We start from the raw sequence: 19,560 nt of genomic DNA, 5'->3' as shown, positions 1-19,560 counted from the left end.
AGACAGGCAAATAAGACCACAAGCTGTATGCCAACTCTGACCATCTGGGGGCTGGCTGCAAAGGTGATGCTTAGGGAACCCACTGTGGCTGACTGGTGAGATTTTTCAAGGGGCTGGGATGAGAAACCGCTCTGTGTGCTCCATGTGCTTCGCCAACTTCGATGGTAGGCTTACATTTTCCTCTGCAAACTTCCCCCTTGGAGTCTTGTGGCCAGGGAAGAGGACCAAAAAGTAAGAACACCACCCTAAGACCTGAGCTTGAGAAATTGCCTTTCATTGCTGATAGACAAGGAAATCCAAGCTCGGCATGCTTGTGTCCTTACTGTGGGAGTTCTGTAGCTGAGTCACCGCGGCCATGAAGGGCTGCTGGGCCATGTGGCTGCCTGGGCTCTGCTGCATGAGGGGCTGCTGGTGAGGACTGTGCAGCTGTTGGGAGAACTGGACAGGCTGGAGGGCCGCCAGGCTGCTGGCCACACTGTTGATGACCGGGACACTCTGGGCTTGGGAGGTGTTGAGGCCTGTAGGAGCGAGAGAGAGAGAAAAGTCAAGAGTGGTACCAGGGATGAAGAGATGTGACTGGGCAGCACCAGCCACAGATGGAGCCCTGCTCAGGGTGTATGTCACTGGGCTGAGCCTGTCAGAGAAGAGACTGTACGGAAAATGACTCTACAGACAAGGGTTCTGAAACCTGGAGGAAGAAAACTTTCTGAGGCCTGAGAGGCTCTCCAAATCATCCTATGACCTCCCAAATTTGGCTCCTTTGAGGCCACCAGAGCCCTGGGAAAGCTGACTTGGTTGGCCGGCTCCACCCATGCTGGACTATGAGAGGCCTGCCCTGGGGTCCTCTGGCACAGTTAAGGAGGTCCCCATTAGGGTGTGGCTCATTACCCAGACCTGTCTTTCCAGTAGAGGGCAGCAGTATGCAGCAGCCCCCTCTGGCCTGCACATCCTGCTCACCACCCCCTTCCTCCACCCCCACCACCTCAAGTCAAAGGAAACCAAACCTTCTTCACAGTCCTGGAAGGAAGGGGTCTAGGATACACACTAGAGCCTGCAAGGCCTCTGGAAGAGATTGGACCGACTCTGTCGACAGCAGAGAGGGGAAGAAAACACCAGAACTCAGCCTGTCTGCGAAGTGGACATGTGCTAGGGCTTTGGGTACCTGAAGAACTAGGTTGGAGGAGGAGGAAGCAGTAAGTTAAAATGCGACGGTAGGCCGGGTGGCGGCGGCGCACGCCTTTAATCCAGCACTCAGGAAGCAGAGCCAGGAGGATCTCTGTGAGCTCGAAGCCAGCCTGGTCTACAGAGCAAGATCCAGGACAGGCACCAAAACTACACAGAGAAATACTGTCTCAAAAAACCAAAAAAAAAAAAAAAAAAAAAAGTGACAGTAGATCTGGCCTTCCTCTGTTCTAGGGGAATGAGAACCTCTGTGATTTGGTATCAGGCCTATATCCTGAGACCTCTTTTGAACCCCAGCCACTACTGCAAGGCCTGGGTCTCCTCGTCGACACACTCTAGTTAGTTGCTCCCTGGCACGACTCTGGGGAAGACAAGACAGGATCAGAGTGGACACCAGAGGTGGAGGAGAGAAGATCCCTGAGTCTCTGCCAATATTCCTTAGTTCTTGTTTTCTGGGAAGTCAGGGGTGGAGGGATGTGATGAAGAGGGGGATCCAGAAAAGGGCCTGTTGTAGGCAAGTGCAGAGGGGAGGTCTCGAGAGCCTTCCTGTTAGGGAGAACACTTTGAAAGCTTAAGCAAGATTGTGGGAAGTCCTCCAGGGAGACAGCACAGTCTTCAACAATTGCCCACTTGGAGCTCTAGCAGATATTGTTATCAGAAAGTTAAAAGGTGAGACCCTTGAGCAGAAAGGAAGAACAGATAACCCTCTTCCTGGCTCCCTGGGTGGGACTTGACGTGGCGGGGGAATCTTCTGACCACCCTCAGAGTATCACTAGACTACTTCCTTGGAGGACTCAGCTTCTCCTTAAGTGTGCATATCACCTGAAACCCTGATACTCTATTTCAATTTCCCTCCTTTTACTGATGGCCTCTGGCTCCCAGGAAACTCTATGAATTTTCTGTTTATCCAGGAGCCCATGCCTGCTCCACTTGTAGGGAAATCTCTGCCCAGAAAAGAATATTAACCCATCTAGACTGGATGACATTGGAGGGCACAGTTCAGAAACATGCCTGAGCTGTAGACCCAGGAGACCTCTTTAAGAAATATACATTCTTGAGCCCCGCCCAAGACTCAAATGAGTCAAAACCCGCAGAGGTGGGGCCCAAGAATCTCATTTTCAACGGTCTGAGATCCCAGTGTGCCTCTGTTCCAGGTCCGAGGACCTCTGAGGTCATCCTAGCTCCCCCAGTGTGTGTGACTCGTGGCCTTTTTATCCGGAAGAAGCGAAGATAATGAGGATTTGGCAGTGACAAGTGACTTGTCCAGAGTCCCGCAGTGCTGAGGGAGGGGGCCTGTCCACACAAGAAAACAAGAAACCTCTCTCTAACTGGCTCTCCTATAGAGGAGGGCACTGGGACTCGGCCAAACGTCCTGGCAATCCCCACCCTGCTTTATGCTCTGTCTACCCCAGTGTATATGCGCACATGTGCCTGAGGTCAGTGTGAACCCTGTCCACATGCTGCAGGAGGCACTGTGAGGAAACTGAGATGCATGGGTGCACATGATGGGAAGGACCAACGTGGAAAATACAGAATGGCCCTAGGGAACGCTTTAGTTCAGACAGCACCTGAACTAATACAGTTGAGTGTGTGTGGTAGTCAAAGCTCGGCATGGGAAGAAAGAAAGTGGGGCAATTATGTATTACTCTGCTTGAAGAAATAAGGGAATAGATTGCTTACCCATTAGGACTTTTTCTTTTCATGGTGTGTGTGTGTGTGTGTGTGTGTGTGTGTGTGTACACGCCCATGCGCAGGCATGTACATGTATAGGTCAGAGGACAACTTGCAGGAGTCAGTTCTCTCTGCCTTTACGTGGGTTCTGGGGATTAAACTCAGGTCATCAGACTTGGTGGCACACGAGCACTTTTATCTGCTGAGCCATCTCCCCCCACCCCATGAACTCTTTAGGGAGGTAAGCAAGCTGGTTTTAGGCATCTCACTCTTTATCCAAGTCCTGGTGTTAGTTTGGTTGCCATAGTCTATGTACCAGAAGGGCCCGTGAAATGGAAGTGAAGTAATTTTTAACTTTGGAAATCTCCCATTTCCCTTCTGCAAAAGTAAATGCAGAGTGTGCTTCCATCCCAGCAGCTAGGGACAGGGTGAGAGCTGCACACAAGTCATTCAATAAATCCCCGTGCTTTCAAAGGTCCCTGCCCTGCTCTGCCCTCCAAGGAGGCGTAAGTCAGTCTCTTACGTGAGTCCAGCTCTTAGACAGAAGGGGAGGGAAGCAAAATGCAGAAACAAGACGAGGACGGAATCAGCATGGGGCCCTAAACACTGGGATGCCAAGAGGACCAGAGGGCAGTGCAAAGTTGAAAAATTATGGCCGACATGCCACCTGCAGGTATCTCTGGATCCATCTGAGGAAGATCTCCTCAGGTCACAAAGATGATTCTGAGAAACAATGACTTTGCGGGAGTGGTCCCAGTGAAGTGGAAAATGTCTAAACCCTCGGATATTCAGCAACAGTGAAGCTGAAGGGTTCAAATCCTCTGTTTCACAGCCTGCCTTCCCACCTCTGATGGGGCAAGGCATGGCTGGCTGCAGAACAAGAGCCTCCTTGAGCTAGAAGACCCGCCCCCCACCCCATCTTCAGGCATGTGTTCAACAATCCACTTCTCTTTAAAATTCTGAAAGCTCAGAGATACTAGGTCAGTGGCCCTCTCTGGGTCCTCTGTATTTTTACAGGACTTGTCTATGACGTGAAAGGTCTTCAGAAACCCATCAAAGCCTTGCTCCATCCTCACCAACCCCAAGAGTTTCCTAGACAATACTCAGGGATAGGAATGAACAGGAAACACACGTAGAAGCCACAGTTATGAGAGGCCTTGCTTTCTAGATTTACAAGCATGTCTATATTCCTTATCACTGGATAATGTTAACAGCTCATTTTATAGAGGAGGAAATCCAACCCCAGAAAGGTTTAGCAATTTGAACCGGCTGCACAACTAGTAAAACGTGACCTGGATTCAAAGCCATTGGAAAAATAGCTCTTGTGGGATAAACGTGGGATAGACAGCGTAGAGGACAGAGAAAGAGCCACAGAAGTCAAATCAAATCTACAAGGGTGCTGAGCACAACCGAGCACGTCTGTGACCCCAGCCATGAGGGAAAGCGAGGACAATGGCTGCAGGTTCAAGGCCAGCTTGATAGTGATGCCCTGTCTTAGCCACCGGACCCTGAAAATCCTCTAAGGGGTGGAGGGGGGTGTCTCATAGGGGCCCTTGGGGCCTGTTCCTGTCGTGCTGATTTGTTTTTTCATTTTTCTCCCTGCTCCCAGGTCTACTGGCCAAGAGTGGAACTTACTCTGTGCAATGGCCATGACTCCAGACAAGGGCGTCATGATGAGGTTCTGAGATTGCTGGGGGTTGTGGTGGGAGAGGCTGTGGATATTCGTCAAGGTGCTGACAGGAGGCAGTCCTCCTCCCGAGACAGTGATCTGCTGGAGAGGGAAGAAGAAGATCATCATGAGTGGGGTTAAACCATGAAGGGCCGTTTCCGGAATGCATAACAACAAAAGTTAAGCAGCGGGGCAGACTGTTCTAGAAGCTGAGGGCAGAGCTCAGTCAGGGCAGTCAGGGCTCTGTCCTCATGGCAACTGTGTGCTGTCCATTCTTTGAGTTGCCAGCTTGCTTCAGGAATTCTTCTGTTCAAGTGTTCCAGGACTGTTACCTGCTCACAATTCGGGTGCCCTCCGTCCTGGTTTCCCACCTTTTATGTCGTTGACACTAGAGATGGGTGACTGATAAAAATAAAGCTGAGGCAATGCGCTAGGACTCCCCAGTGAGGGGGTAGACTAGGAACCAGGAAGGAGCACAGAGCGCTCCCTCTGAACCCTGGTCATGCATCAGCTCACTACAGTCCCAGGGGTTCTGACATGCCCATTTCCCAGATGAAAAACTGAGACCAAGACTAGATATGCATCCTGCCTGAGATCCTGAAGCTAGGAAATGGTACACCTGTTCTTCAAGTCAGGATCAGTCTGACCTAGGATCCATTTTTTAAACTATTTTATAGGAGAATCTTCTTCTTTCTCTCCCCACACTAATTAATTACTAAGAGTATGGGGAGTTAAGATTTTTACTCCCCCCCCAAATCTTCACCATACTTTAAAATTGTTCTCCCCCTTCCTCCTCTTCCTCCATCTCCAGTCAAAGGGCCGATACCACTAACGGCAAGACAACCAAACCGCTCTCCAATGTCTTTCACCCTTACATTTTAATGACAGATTCAGAGGCGAAAGTGACCAATTCTTGCATATGTTTTGTACATGACTGCTGTTTTTAATTATTCTATTTGTCCCTACCAATATCTTCTCCTACTTTTCATCTTTCCAGGGGAATCACTGTATAACAAGCATCAAATCCTACCAGGGACTTGTCGTTGCTTTAACAAATGTGTCTTGAACTTTCTCAATAGTACTAAATAAAAATCACTGTAAAAATGTGTTTTGCAGGGTGGTGGTGGTGGTGGTGGTGGTGGTGGCGGCGGCGGCACACACCTTTAATGCCAGCACTCGGGAGGCAGAGGCAGTGAGTTCAAGGCCAGCCTGGTCTACAAAGTGAGTTTCAGGACAGCCAGGACTGTTACACAGAGAAACCCTGCCTCGAAAAACCAAAAAGTGTTGTTTTGATCCCAATATTAATCAGAACTATTTCTAATGTCCTCTTACTAGTTATAATCATATATAAAAATCAGTTTTACATACATACTTTTTCATAATAGTTTGCCATTCACAGTTTTGAAATAATTTCTAATTTTTGTTTTTTGAGAGATAAGGTTTTTCTACATAGCCCTGGTTGTCCTCAAACTCAGAGATCTGCCTGCCTCTGCCTCTCAAGTGCTAGAATTAAAGGCATGAGCCACGGCTGTCCAGCTTTAATTTTTTGCTTAAGAAAAGATCATCTCTCAAGCCGGGCGTGGTGGCGCACGCCTTTAATCCTAGCACTCGGGAGGCAGAGGCAGGCGGATCTCTGTGAGTTCGAGGCCAGCCTGGGCTACCAAGTGAGCTCCAGGAAAGGCGCAAAGCTACACAGAGAAACCCTGTCTCGAAAAATCAAAAAAAAAAAAAAAAAAAAAAAAAAAAAAAAAGATCATCTCTCCTCCTGAGCAGACCCAGGTATTGCTGAGAGCACTGGGAAACTTGAAGAAGGTCCATCACACACTCAGCTCCCTTACTTACATCTTTCTGTTTCCTAGAGTCCTTCCGATTCTAGGTCTCACACTAGTACCTGGACAGACGACAGCTCCTGCCCTGTCCTTCTGGTCAGCCCTACACTTTCCAAGGTTAACTTGAAAAAGGAAGGAAGCAGGGTGAGTGGGATCTTGAATAGGTTTGTTTGTGTTTTTAAAATTAACATCAAGAAATAAGTTAGAGGTCACATGACCAACAAGGAATTTTGACCACATCAAACAAGAGAGAACCAGCCTGTTTGCTGGACTTGTTTTTCAAAATGTCAGAGTCGTTAAAAAAAAAAAAAAAAAAAAATCTGTGACCTGCCCTCAGACCAAATCCCTTGGGTAATACGGATTTTTGGAGAAAGTCATGGAGCACAGATCATCTCTGCTGCTGCACTTCAGTTTGATGGTGCCACACAAATGTGGGTGTCAGTGACAAGAAATGATTATGTGTATAGCTTTACTATTTGTGAGCCAGTTTCCCAGAAGTCCTCAGTCCATAATGTCACCAACAGGGCAAGCATTATGATTTCTGTCCCGGGGTTACGTATTAAGAAACTGGCCCTCAGAAGAGACATACAGATGAGCTGTATGTGACTGGACAGTGGGCAAGGGAGCCGAGTTCAGTTACGTCTGGCTGGATTTTTAATCTCATCCACTTACTGTGCTTGGCAGTCTTAGTCAAGTGACTTCCCACTCTAAGAAGCAGCCATTACTTTCCACTTGCTTCCAGGATGGATGGAAGCCCGAGAGTTGCCAAAGATACCATGATGACCCTTGACACAACAATATGGAGAGCCTGGATTGTATAATACCTTTGGATATGGTAATTTCTTTATGTGCCTGTAACATGTGAGGTTAGGTCTATCAGCACTATCTTGCAGAGGAAGAAGGTGAAATTTAGAGTTTAAGAAATGTCTCTAAACTTTTTTTTTTTTTTTAATAAAAAGAAACACCATAGCTGAACACAGGTGATCTGCTTCCAAGGTCTGACTTAATACTGCCAAAGTATTATATGAGTTAAAAATTAAAAAAAAAAAAAATCAGCATATACAAATTGTAGCCTTGACTAGCTAGGCTGTTTTGGCCCGGGGCAGGGCTTACTCCCAAACAGAGCTGTAAGCAATCTTTACACCAAGTCTGTCACACGGTATTATTTCTCCCATTTTGCAAGTGAAGACACTGGAGCTAAGCAATTCTTTGACTCTACTGTTGGTACATGTCAGAGCCAAGACTGCACATGTGGAGTCCCTTGACCATGCTCCTGTTTTATTCTCTCTCACACAAAAATATCCTGTATTTGTGTGTGTGTGTGTGTGTGTGTGTGTGTGTGTGTGTGTGTGTGTATGTATGTGTGGTGCCACTTGGGTGACTTCAAGCACACACTCCACAATGCAATTAACGTGTGTGGTCAGAGGACAACTTCAGACATTGGTGCTTGCCTTCTTCTGCCTTATTGGAGACAGGGCCTCCTGATGTTTGCCATTCTAACGCCAGGCTAGCTAGTTAGGCTGGCCTGCAAGCTTCCAGGGACTCTCTCGTCCCCTCACCCCATCTCCCTCCTGTCCTACTGCGTCCAGTGTTATGTGGGTCCTGGGGACCCACGCTCGGGCCTTGATGCTTCTTCAGCAAGTGTGTCCCCCTCTGGGCCATCTCTCCAGTCCCATCACGTCCTTTTCAGACCATATTCCACTCTCGCATTGGTGGAACATGATCTGGGATGCACTCGTTATACATTAACAGAGAACAGGCTCTTGAATTTGGGCACCCAGAGACAGTGACATAACATCTGAGCCAGGGTGTCGGAGACAAGTGAGAAACCAGTCCCTGCAAACAAACTTGCAGATATTTGTTAACACTGAGGTGTGCTGTCTTGGTCAATCATCAATCTGATAGCACATTGCCCAGTGAGGCTAACACGGAAAAAAAGCACAAGAACGTGTCTGCAGGCTGTATACGGAGCAGCCTGGACCTGGGCAGTATAGCTTTGCCTTAAGGAAGAGCAAGAGAGCTCAAAGAGAGACTCCAAAGACCTTTAAGCAGTACAAGATAAGACTTGGAATTGTATTTTATTTCACTTTCTCAGTGCTAGGGACCTCATTCCTCTAGACAAAGCACCTCTACCACTGAGACATCCCCAACCCAGAACGTGGGAGTTTATTATTATTATTATTATTATTATTATTTTATTCTCTGTATAAGAATATTTTGCCTGTATGTCTGTCTGTTCATCACATGAGTGCCTAGTGCCCATGGAGACCAGAAGATGGCATCAAATCCCATAGAACTGGGGTTACAGACAGTTGTGAGCCATTGTGTGGATGCTAGGACTTGAACTCTGGTACTCCAAAGAACAGCCAGTTCTCTTAACCACTGAGTCACCTGTCCAGCCCCACCTAGGAGCTCTTCGTCCACTGAGAGTAAAGACCTCTTCTGCAAACCTCTTCTTGCAGGGAAGCCTGTGTAATGCTTTAACCCTAACTTGTTTGTGTTTTTACAGGACTGTTAAGAAATCATGAAGACTGAGGGCTGGAGAGATGGCTCAGGGGTTAAGAGCACTGGCTGCTCTTCCAGGAGACCTAGGTTCAATTCCCAGCACCCACATGGCAGCTCACAACTGTCTGTAACTCCAGTCCTGGGGATTCAATACATACATGGGTAGTCATTCACATAAAATAAAAATAAGGATTAAAAACATCAAAAGAGGGGTGGCCGTGGTGCAATCCTTTAATCCCAGCACTCAGGAGGCAGAGCCAGGTGGATCTCTGGTGGGTTCAAGGCCAGCCTGGTCTACAGAGCGAGATCCAGGACAGGCACCAAAAACTACACAGAGAAACTCTGTCTTGAAAAACCAAAAAAAAAAAAAAAAAAAAAAAAACCCACAAACAAACAAACAAACAAAAACAAATCGAAACAAAAACTCACCACCACCACCACCACCTCCAACAACAACAACAAAACATCAAAAGAGAAAAGAAACCATAAAGACTTATATATATATATGGCTCTTACAAGCTAGCAGACACAAACTGTTGGGAAGGAGGGAGGGAGGGAGGGAGGGAGGGTCTCTCTTAGTGGGTGGGGAAGAGCACAGGAGGGCTGAGAAGTGCTTCCCATCAGGTTGCCTCATCATTTTTGTTGACAAAGACTCCCACTAGAGGCCAGCTCAGGTCTCCTGAAACTGGAGTTGTCCAGACCCGGGGCCCCCCTTCAAGACCTTCATGTTGTTTTTCTTCCAAGGAACGGGAGACTTGGTCAGCTGTGACTCACTCCTCCTGTGTTGCCTACACAGCGCGCGCACACGCCAAGGACTAAAATGGCAAAGTGCTCCCTGCCACCCGCCAGCCCCCACCGGCCGCGGGCCATGCGAGGTGGGGGTGGGGCAGACACCTTGCGGGAATGTGTGCAGCTCCGCCTTCAGTGTGGAAGTCAGGGGCCCTAGCTCCTCCCTCCCATGAAACAGAGCATGACCCAGAGAATAAAGTTTTCCATTTCCTACCCCCACAGTTGGTGTTGTAATATTCCTGTTGTCTCAAAAGCCCTCTTCCATGTCTTGTGTTGCCAAAGACATGAATTGGGGGGGGAATGGGTCTAGGAAGGTGGGGGGGATATAAAGAGGGGTTCAGAGAAGATGGGGAGTGACAGGAATCAGAATATACTCTATGAATACATTTATGAAGTTGTCAAAGAACAAATTCATTAAAAGTTAAATTTATTTAAAAAAAATTAGCATCTTGGAAATTCAAGTGAACCCTACTGAGCAGGAACAGGTTCATCTGGGGGTGGGGCTGTGGCTAGAGCACAGAAAACTTCAATGAAAAATGGTGTTCACACTGAAGGAACAGCACTACCATTCATGAAATATTTACGATGCTGAGTGTTTTCCTACGCGTTATCACACTTCCTCCACAACACTATTGCTGTTACCCCCATTTTATAGATGAGGAAAAGTGAACCAAAGCAGCTCTGTAGTTTGCCCAAGGCTACACCACTATGAAGTGCCCGAGCTGAGATTTGAGAGGAGGTAATTGTACCTTCGGAGTCACTGGTTCTTATTCCAGGCACCACCCACAGCACCTGCACCATTAGATCTTCCTCTCCCTTCAGGAAACTTCTCCCATCTCCTGCTATCTACTACAACCTGATACGGTCCTCGTCAGGACCAAAGGAGTTGGGAAAGGAGTCTGGGGGCTTGTTTCAAAGTGAGGTGCTTTCTGGGTTACCAAAAAAAAAAAAAAGATCTGGTTCTGGAGGCCTTGGAGGGAAGGATGAATGAACATTTTATCAACACGAATGTCATTTGGCAGCCCCAAAACAAACAGTGTCCCACCCGGCTCGCTCCTTTATGAGGCATTCAATCAATAAAATGAGAGCAGAGCTCTGTCAGATTTATTGGCTGGGTTCAAACTGAACACCTCTTCTACCCGCCAAAGGCTGGGTCACCAGTCTACCTTTCCGTTCCTGCTCTGGACAGCCCCCATTTTTCCCCCGTGGGGCTACAATGGTTCATTGTTTGAGGCAGGCCTTGTGAGAAGTTGTATTTGTTTTGCCTCTTATCTTATCGGCTCCAGCGCTACAATGGCCCAGGTGTACTTACCATTTTACCATCAGGTGAGAGGAGACTGTGGCCTGGGTCCAGGCTGCCTGGGGAGACTTGCTGTAAAACCGACTGGCTGGTCACCATGGCACTGTTGCCATGGTGACTGATGGTTGAAGAGGAAGTGACCTCATTGTTCCCCTGCTGGCTGTAGCGCACTCCTGCAAAACAACATGAACCCAATAGGAAACATTAGTGTCACCAGGGCCCCTGGACACTAAATCAGTGCCTCTTGTTTTCAGTGGTGGGTGACAAGAAAACAAAACTGTCTTCTCCTCCCCATCCACTCACAAGAACTCTCAGCTACCTTCCTCCGGGGTAAGGGTGGTGTGGCCTCTACTGTAACCGTAGAATATAAAATCTCTGAAGGGAGGATGTTTTATCTTTTTGGTTATGAGCCTTAGCCTGTAACGGTTGAGCTATCTCTCCAGCCCAGGGTAGGACACGTTGATTTATTTTGTTTTGTTCTTTGTTCAATTCCAGTGTTTTAGCAATGGATAGTCATTCAGTCAACTTCTGTTGGAGCATGGAGGGATAGAAAGGATGGATGGGTGGATGGAATGCAGGAGAAAGAGGGCTGACCCTCTGAAGGCAGAGGCAGAGCAGCCAAGGGTGGAACAGATTCCCTATTAATACAAGAAAGTTTTCTAGCAAGAAGGGGCAGACTTTAGAAACAACACATGAGGGTTCAAATCCTGTCTGGGCTTTGCCCCTCCACCTCCTCTCATGAAATAGAGAGAATGCTTCCACTCCAGGGCTATTAGAGGATCGAAGACAACCTCTCTCCACCTCCCAGCATAATGCCAAACACCCGCGGACTGAGGTCGAAGATGCTTGGCAGGGTGAGGGGGTAGTAAGATAGATCTCAAGACATGGGTAAGATGATTCTTGAATTCTAAGACTCCTAAGGTCTGACTCTAAGCACTGATGGAATGTTCTGGTAGAGAGCAGCTTCTAGAGGCTCTTGCTTTGGCAGACTGATTGATGTATCGCCCAGGAAGCAACTTGGCAGGAGGCCTGGCTGTCGCTCTGCTGCTCTTTCCTTCTGAAGCATCTGGACTTCACTCCTATTCCACCTGCATGTTTTGACTACCCGACCAGCTATTTACCTCCCCAAGATGCCCTGCTCCCGAGAGAGTGGTGATAACGCTGGGAGTCAGGTGTGTGCTCACCTCCCAGCCTGTCCTCATCATCGATTGGGTCTCAAGTCAAACAGTCCCTGGACTTAGCCTATTTAATTTGGCTGAAGGAAAAGGGCCAGCCCTCTGATGATCAAATATGGGTCACAGGGAGGCTTCTCTCCTACTACAGGCCACACGATTATTTATTTAAAAATAATTAACCAAGGATATCCATGGGAAACAAAAGCCTTCACAAGGGGTACCATAAGAGCCCAGAGCTTCCCCTCAGAGGCTAGGCAGCACAGCCCAAGGTGGTGGCAGCTCACAGGCTTTAATTTTCCCCAAAGAACTTTGTTGTGTTGTAGCAGCTGTGCTAAATAAGCACAGATGGGTCTCAGCACTTCCCCTTTAAGATCTCTAGCTCTCCAAACTTCCTCTTTAAGACCTCTGGCTGGGAGTTAGAGGATCCCTGTTTTGATCACAGCTTTACCATCTCTCTCCTGGGCGAGCTCCAGCTTCCTTATCTAGAAGCTGGAGGATGATGTGCTACCCCCCAGGAGGGGACTGTCATCAGTGCAGGATGGAGGGAATTAGGGGAGAGGCTTGGTCAGCTCTGGGTCCATCTGTATCCTTTGCCCACTGATGCTCCTCTCATAGACATGACAGTCCCTGGAGTTATCTTCCAGGGGAAGGGGCAGGGATGGACAAGTACCATGCAATTGTCCACAGGTCACACACCAGGAATAGATGGCTCTTATTAGAGAGAGAGAAAAAAAAAGAGCCCTCGTCTTTGTATATTTCATGAATTTGGAAGAACATTTGAAATGGCAACGAAGGAGGAATGCAAAGTGTACAGGTTCTGGAGCTAGGTGACCTAGGCTTAAATCTTGGTTCCACCATGCCATAGCCATGGGGAGGTGATGTGCTCTCCCTGGACTTCAGTTTCCATACAGTTGACAATATCCACCCCACCCCCATTAGGTCCCGGGCAAAGAACACAATGACTTAGTGGATGTGCAAGTCCTCCGGTCATGCTGGGCATAAAACGGTTGCTCCAAGTATCTCGCTCTCTACATTCGGACTGTCTTCATCCAAATATCTGTGGGATGGCTGAGGTTACACAACTTTACTGAGCACCTATTCATCACTTAAACACTGTGCTGGGAAATTTCATTAAGAGGTGAATGATCTTTCCTTCTTCAGTCCCCATCCCTAGCTCTGGACATGGAGAGAGACGACAAGGCCTCCGAGTTAACCCTGATTTACTGAAGACACCAGATGAAGTGTCACAAAAGACCCAGACGAGAAATGGCTCCGGCAGACCATGGCCACACGCCCTTCACCCACTACCTGGCCCAAGTCCCTAATTAGTCCTGTCCTCATCATGGACCCTATGAACCACGGGAAGTAGGTCCAACAGCCAAGGTATCCATGCAAGGCATCAGGGTCCTGGATGCCACTGTTCCCTGGGCATCATGGGTTATTGCTGAATTCCCAACAGCCTGCAAAACAGGCAGCTCCCCTGGTTTCGACTCAGCAAGGCTGGAAGTGTCAAAAGCACGGAGGATATATACAGCTCTTCACCCAGCTATACCCCAGGATTTTTTTTTTCATGTGCGCATACGTGTACAAGTGGAAGCCAGAGGACAACCTTGAGTGACCTTGAGTATTTGTCCTCAGGCACCAACCGATCTTTTTTTTTTTGAGGTCTTTCACTAACCTGGATCGCACCAGGCCTGCTGGGTTAGCCAGCCAGCCAGCCCCGGGAAGCTGCCCACCTCTGCTTCCCAGCACTGGGATTACATGCCTGTATCACCATGCTCAGTTTTTGTGTGGGGTCAGGGGAGGTAACTGAGGATAAAACTCAGGTCCTCATACTTGCAAGGCAAGTACTTCATGGACCACGTTACCTCCCTAGCCTCTCTGCTCAAATAACCCCTTGCTGGTTTCTGAAGGAGCCCTAATACCTGTGACTGGCGTAATGGTCTTGTGTCTGCACTCTGCCTTATTTGGAATACATCCTCCCTCACCACACTCCATGCAGTCACCTCAGATCAGACGGCTCTGCACCGCCTCTGTGCCTTGTCTGTGCTGTTCCCTCTGTTTGGACAGTTGTTTTTTTTTTTTTTTTTTTTTTTCTGTAGCATCCCTGGGACAATGTTCTTCCTTCACCCGATTACTTAGTCCCAACCTCTGTGCTTCCAAGGCTCTTGGGAAGCGGTTCTCAGCCTTCCTATTGCTTCGACCCTTTAATACAGTTCCTTAATGTTGTGGTGACCCCCAGACATAAAATAATTTTTGTTGCTACTTCATAACTGCAATTTTGCTACTGTTATGAATCGTAATGATATGCAGGATATCTGATACTCGATCCCCGTGAAAGGGTCATTCAGCCCCCAGAGGGGTCATGACCCAGAACTGATGCTCTGGAGATTCGACATCAGGAGCCGGCCTCGCTGTACTCTGATGTGTTTACTTTTCTCTCCCTCTCAAAGGAAGAGATGCCATACTCATTGTTGCTCTCTCGGGCTAGCAGAGCACTCGGCAATGTGCCTATTTACAGAATGAAGGAACGAAACCTCAGCTACTTTGAGGATCCATGCCCCAGATCAAGGAACAAGCAGAAAGAGAAAGTCAGGTCAGTTCTGTATTGATAGTGTAATTCTGTCCCAGGTCTATTACTAAGGGATCGCTGGAAAGCCACACAAATTTCACAATTGAGAAGCACCAGATGAATTCAGAAATTTGCAGAAGGCTGAATGGGACCACACAGAATATAATAAACAGCCCCATGCATGCACACACGCCCCTTAAATATCCGCCTTGGTCACTCGAGAGCTGTCAACCACATCCATGCCCATCGGGAGTCATAGTTCCCCCGACTGCAGACAATCTTCTGTCCACCACTTCAGGATAATGACCTGCGACTCTTCCGACAGCCACTTCCTTAGGCAAACGTCAGGACCCTTTCCAAGCTCAAGTGCCACATTTATTGTTGGACAGCATCCGCGATCCTTTAACCGTCCAGCGGCTATAAAACTGCTAATGTTTCAATGGGAGGCTTATCGTTTTCAAATGTGTCACTGACGGTGTGACTTTTCCCACCAGCCCTGTCATGGTTCTTGTGCAACCTAGCGTGTGGTGTTTTTAGATGTCTGTGTTGGTTTACACAGGGCCGGCTGTGCTTTGTGTGTTCAGAGCCAACCCTGACTCGCCTTACAGGAGACTCCACAGAAGAGCTGTTCAGGGTGTCCCTGACTACATAGGTATGTCAGAAATTTATTTCAGGGCTTATAGATCCTTATAGATCCTTGACTATGTAGCCCACCTCTCTAAGACCCTCAAAAAACAGCAAAGACTTCATTATGATTTTGCATCAATCAACTTTTTAGGCTTTGATCTTTTTTTTTTTTTTACACTTTCCCCCCCCTGTAAAATGGACATAAAGATTTCCTCCCTCTGGTGACAGATAGTGGATTAATAAAATAATGTAAAAGAAGCACTGGGCTTGGCTTTGCTGGGAGAACAAAATGAACAGAAGAGTAATGCCAACCAGGAAATCATGTCTGGAATTTCTCTTGTATTAGGAGAGAGAGGAGAGAGGAGAGTAGAGACTTGGGTGATATGGGCTCAGCTTGTCTCTTGCATGGCCTTTGGCACTGAAGCCTGGGGGCTTCCTTTCCTGGGATCTGTAAGCTGTACCCAGCACCTGGTGGGATGCCTTCACCCTTGACATTTCATTCTGAAGCCAGCTCCTATTTGTGATAATGCAGGAATGTTCCTCCAGTTGGTGGACCTAGGCCAGCTCGAGTGAGCGCCCCAGCCACCAACAGAGTAAACATTACTCAACTGGCCAGGGCTCTGTCACACACATTTTTTCCTCTGTGTTCCTAACCTCATGCAGAGCACAGCCCAAAACCATCGGGTTTGAAAACTAGATATCTGAACCAAGGTAGGAGGGAGCATGTGAAGGAGAGAGTTCTTCCAAAATGAAGCCATTATGTCCATAAATCATGAGCAGACAGAACTCTGTTTCTTACGAAGCCCCAACCTTGTACTGGGAAGGGGGAAGGGGGATGTTAAGCTAGTCCTAGTGGTCCAGCCCTGTGTCCTCATACCCACCCCCACCTAAGCACCATTCACTTTTCCTGAGGACAGAGGCAGAGAGATGGGCAGTCTGGTGAATTCCTCAGACACTCGTTTGCCAGTAAAAGAATGTGAACAAATTCCTGGGCTTAAAGTCAGGGACCCCAGAAACCAAAGCTTCCAAATGAATTAGCACTGCTGCCCCTGTTTCTCCATGGGCAGCAGCTGCCTCAGTTTCTCCGTGGGCAGCACAGGACTTTTACCGTTCTGAGCACTATCCCCTAAGGATAAAGACCTGGGTTTGCACAGAGTTTAGGAGACTGAAATTCTGAAAGCCTACGAAGAGGAAACGGATGGAAAAGGCAAGCAATTTAAACACTAGGGCGGTCTCAGTTCTGGATCCTAAAGGCCTCAGGTAGGAGCCTCATTCATGGCATGAGAAACACAGACAGGCCTGTGAGGACGGCAAACATTCTTGACTCAAGGGGTAAAATGTTGAGTGACACTTCAGGGAAGCCCACAAACTGGTTTTCTTATTAAAAAAAAAAAAAATCAAAGTAAATGCAAGCGGCGGGGAAAGAAAGAAAAAAGAAAAGAAAGCAGCCAAGAGCGGGTGCTCATGTGCATGGTGTCTTCAGACATAACCTACAGGTAAGGAGGGAAGAGGAACGGACACCCAAGTCCTTCCTTCCACGGGGCTGGCCTGAGGAGGTACGTCCCCATGTCCTTGCCAGAGAGCTGGTTTCTACAAGCAAACACCAGGTGCTTTGCAAGATCACTTCAGCCTGGAGTCCAAGGCCACAGCCAAAAGAGCCTCCCTGGCACTGGAGCATTGCCTCAGGCCTCATCCAGGAGAGTGTTTTATACCGAGCTTCTCAGTGGGCCGCGGATGCCCATGTGACACAGAGGACAGCCGTTCTGAGGTGGTCACCTAGCTAGTCTCACAGTCTGAAGCTGACCCCCTTTCCTCTTCCTTATAATTCCCAAATGGATTCCTGATATGTTAAGTCACTTTATCACAACCCACGGGTAGTTTGAAACAATTTTATGGGTTGGCAGCCTTGTTTCTTGGCTGCATCTCTCATGAGAATGCATGTACCCAGAGGGCAGGCTCTCGGCGAGGTGCCTGGCCTGTACCAGGTACCCAAGGGTTTGCAGAAGTCAGTGAAAAACAATGACCCGACAGAGGGCTCAGTGAGAAACTACTGCAGTATATATATATATATATATATATATATATATATATATATATATATATATATATATATATATATACATATCCTCCAAGTCTCCTCCTTTTTTTCTGTAGTAAAGAGAGACATATTGTTTAAGAACAGCAAAGGACAGGGAAGAAAAAAATTAAAACACAACCCAAATAGAGGAAACATGACTGAGAGATATGAGCAATTTCACGTCAGAAGACATCAGAGAGGAGTGGAGAGGTGTGTGGGATGCAGCAGGCTGCCTCTGCACCTGAGATCTCACCCTGGGCTTTATTTTGTGCTGAAATGGATGGTGTGTGTGTGTGTGTGTGTGTGTGTGTGTGTGTGTGTGTGTGTTGGGGGGGGGCCACTCCCTAGTCTTGCAGCCCAAGCATAACATCTGTTCTAAGGGGACGAGAGAAAGTGCTTTCACAATATAGCTTGACTGTTTCTAAAGTGAGGCTTAAAAGTGGTAACACTTGCCCCAGGTCATCTTACTGCTTAGCAAGGAAGATTCGTGGGCCCTGTAGAGCTGTGAGATGACTATGTATACACTTACCAAGTTAGAAATCCATCTCTGGTCCACTGGGTTGGTTTTTGAGGTAAGGAAAAGGATCGGTTAATGGGCACTTACTGCGGCAACGTGAGTAATTTAAACACCCTTTTTAAAAAAGAAACTAAGGCAAAAAACCTAAGAAGGGTTAATGATGGCCATCGTTAGTCTAATGCCTGGCGGGGGGGGGGGGGGGGGGCAGACAGTGTCCTGCTGCAGTCTGGCTCCTGGGGTCACTGTTTTTTTCTGAGAGGCTGCCTTTGCAGGCAGGGGTAATATGGCTGCAACAAAGGCTCCCAGGTTTGGCTGGCAGGGAGGATGCTGATGCTCCTGGTGGGCTGGGCAATGTGAGGAAGGCTATAAAGCCATCAGAAGACTGAGCCGCTGGGTGTCCGCACAAAGTAAGGACCTATAAACAGACATCTGTACTGTGACTGAAGGGCTAATAAAGTTGCCTTAGAAAAGAGAGGTTTTTCCACTGTGACCTATTCATAAGCAATTCCCCCCACTAGGAGGGAATACTCGGGGACAAGATCCTTTGAGGTCTGACAAGTGTTAGAGCTGCCTCCTTAGTGGGGGTTTGCCTGGTCAGGCCCCAGCATCTTCATCATTATCATTGGGAAAGCTCCATCATCATCATCATCATCATCATCATCACCACCACCATCATCATCATCACTATTATCATCAGCATCATCATGACAGATCAATGATGCTGATCACCCAGTAAGCTTATGAGTGGATACTAGATCCAGGGAGCACCAGGTATCAGACACTGAGACTTTGGCAGGTGGATGATGACTGGCTTCTAGCCTGCTCGGACAAGAGGAGCACCAGGTGAGCACTTGGGGAACCATCAGAGAATGGACAGCTGCTCAGGGCCTGGCAGATTCTCTTCTCTCTCTTCAGGCAGCTCGGGTGGACAGAGTCTAGGTCTCAGGTCACTCAGTGGAAACTCAGAAAGACCCAGTCTCACACTTTTCTTGTCCAAGGAATATTGGAGATGATAAAGGATCTAAAGCAGTAGACCATGAAACTAACTAGTACAACTAAACTAAGTGAGTGGTCTAAATCAGTAGAAACCAAGCTAGGAGAATATGAAGGAGAAAGCCAGGCTGTGTTCTTCGAGAAGTTTCTGGGAGCATTTAATGTTGGCACTATTTTGTGAACTATAAATCTGAGATAAGAGATGGAGCATCAGGACATTGTTTTCAGAAAAGGGAAGCCGGGCTTTAAATAATATTTACAGATGCCATAGGAAAACGAATGTTATGCTCAGTTTAACCACAATGTGGAATAACAAACTCACAAGGCAGAACATTTATGCATTAAGCATTTGGTCAGGAACCTCTCTATAACAGATTCATTCGCTGCACAAGTAAGTAGAATGGTTTTCACGGAGACAGTGAAGAATTCAGTAGGGGCTTAGGTTGGACTCAGCTCGGGGAGGGTTGGTTCCACCACTCAGGCCTCCCTTCCTATGGGAACAAGGCAGAGCCTCTTGTGTTTTTCTGTGACAGGAAGGGATGCGAGTTCTAGAGTAGAATTCTACACAACAAAGAGGATAAGCTGCTCATTTCTGTTCCCATCTGTAAAATCCCCAGAGCTCAAAGACGCACTTCCTTTGGCCCACTATGCACA

At 47.7% G+C, this 19,560-nt stretch overlaps 1 protein-coding gene across 4 annotated transcripts in view; it reads right to left on the bottom strand.

Annotated features, from left to right (window-relative positions):
- The window catches only part of Hnf1b (HNF1 homeobox B), a 54,374-nt gene that overhangs the window by 12,187 nt on the left and 22,627 nt on the right, over window positions 1-19,560 (bottom strand). For 2 of the 4 annotated variants that reach the window (XM_028890575.2, XM_037201019.1), the window contains exons 5-7: window positions 10,958-11,118; window positions 4,489-4,621; window positions 324-518 (exon numbers count right to left, since the gene is read on the bottom strand). In XM_028890575.2, the coding sequence (XP_028746408.1) occupies window positions 324-518; window positions 4,489-4,621; window positions 10,958-11,118 (489 nt within the window). Of the gene's footprint in view, window positions 1-323; window positions 519-4,488; window positions 4,625-10,957; window positions 11,119-19,560 lie in introns of all 4 variants that reach the window. The other 2 variants (XM_028890574.2, XM_037201018.1) reach the window with 1 other exon arrangement.

This window comes from Peromyscus leucopus, chromosome 8b, assembly GCF_004664715.2.
Source record: "Peromyscus leucopus breed LL Stock chromosome 8b, UCI_PerLeu_2.1, whole genome shotgun sequence".
In the NCBI taxonomy this organism is placed as follows: domain Eukaryota; kingdom Metazoa; phylum Chordata; class Mammalia; order Rodentia; family Cricetidae; genus Peromyscus; species Peromyscus leucopus.
The sequence above is the reverse complement of the archived record's forward strand: the minus strand, read 5'-3'. Positions and strand labels throughout refer to the sequence as shown.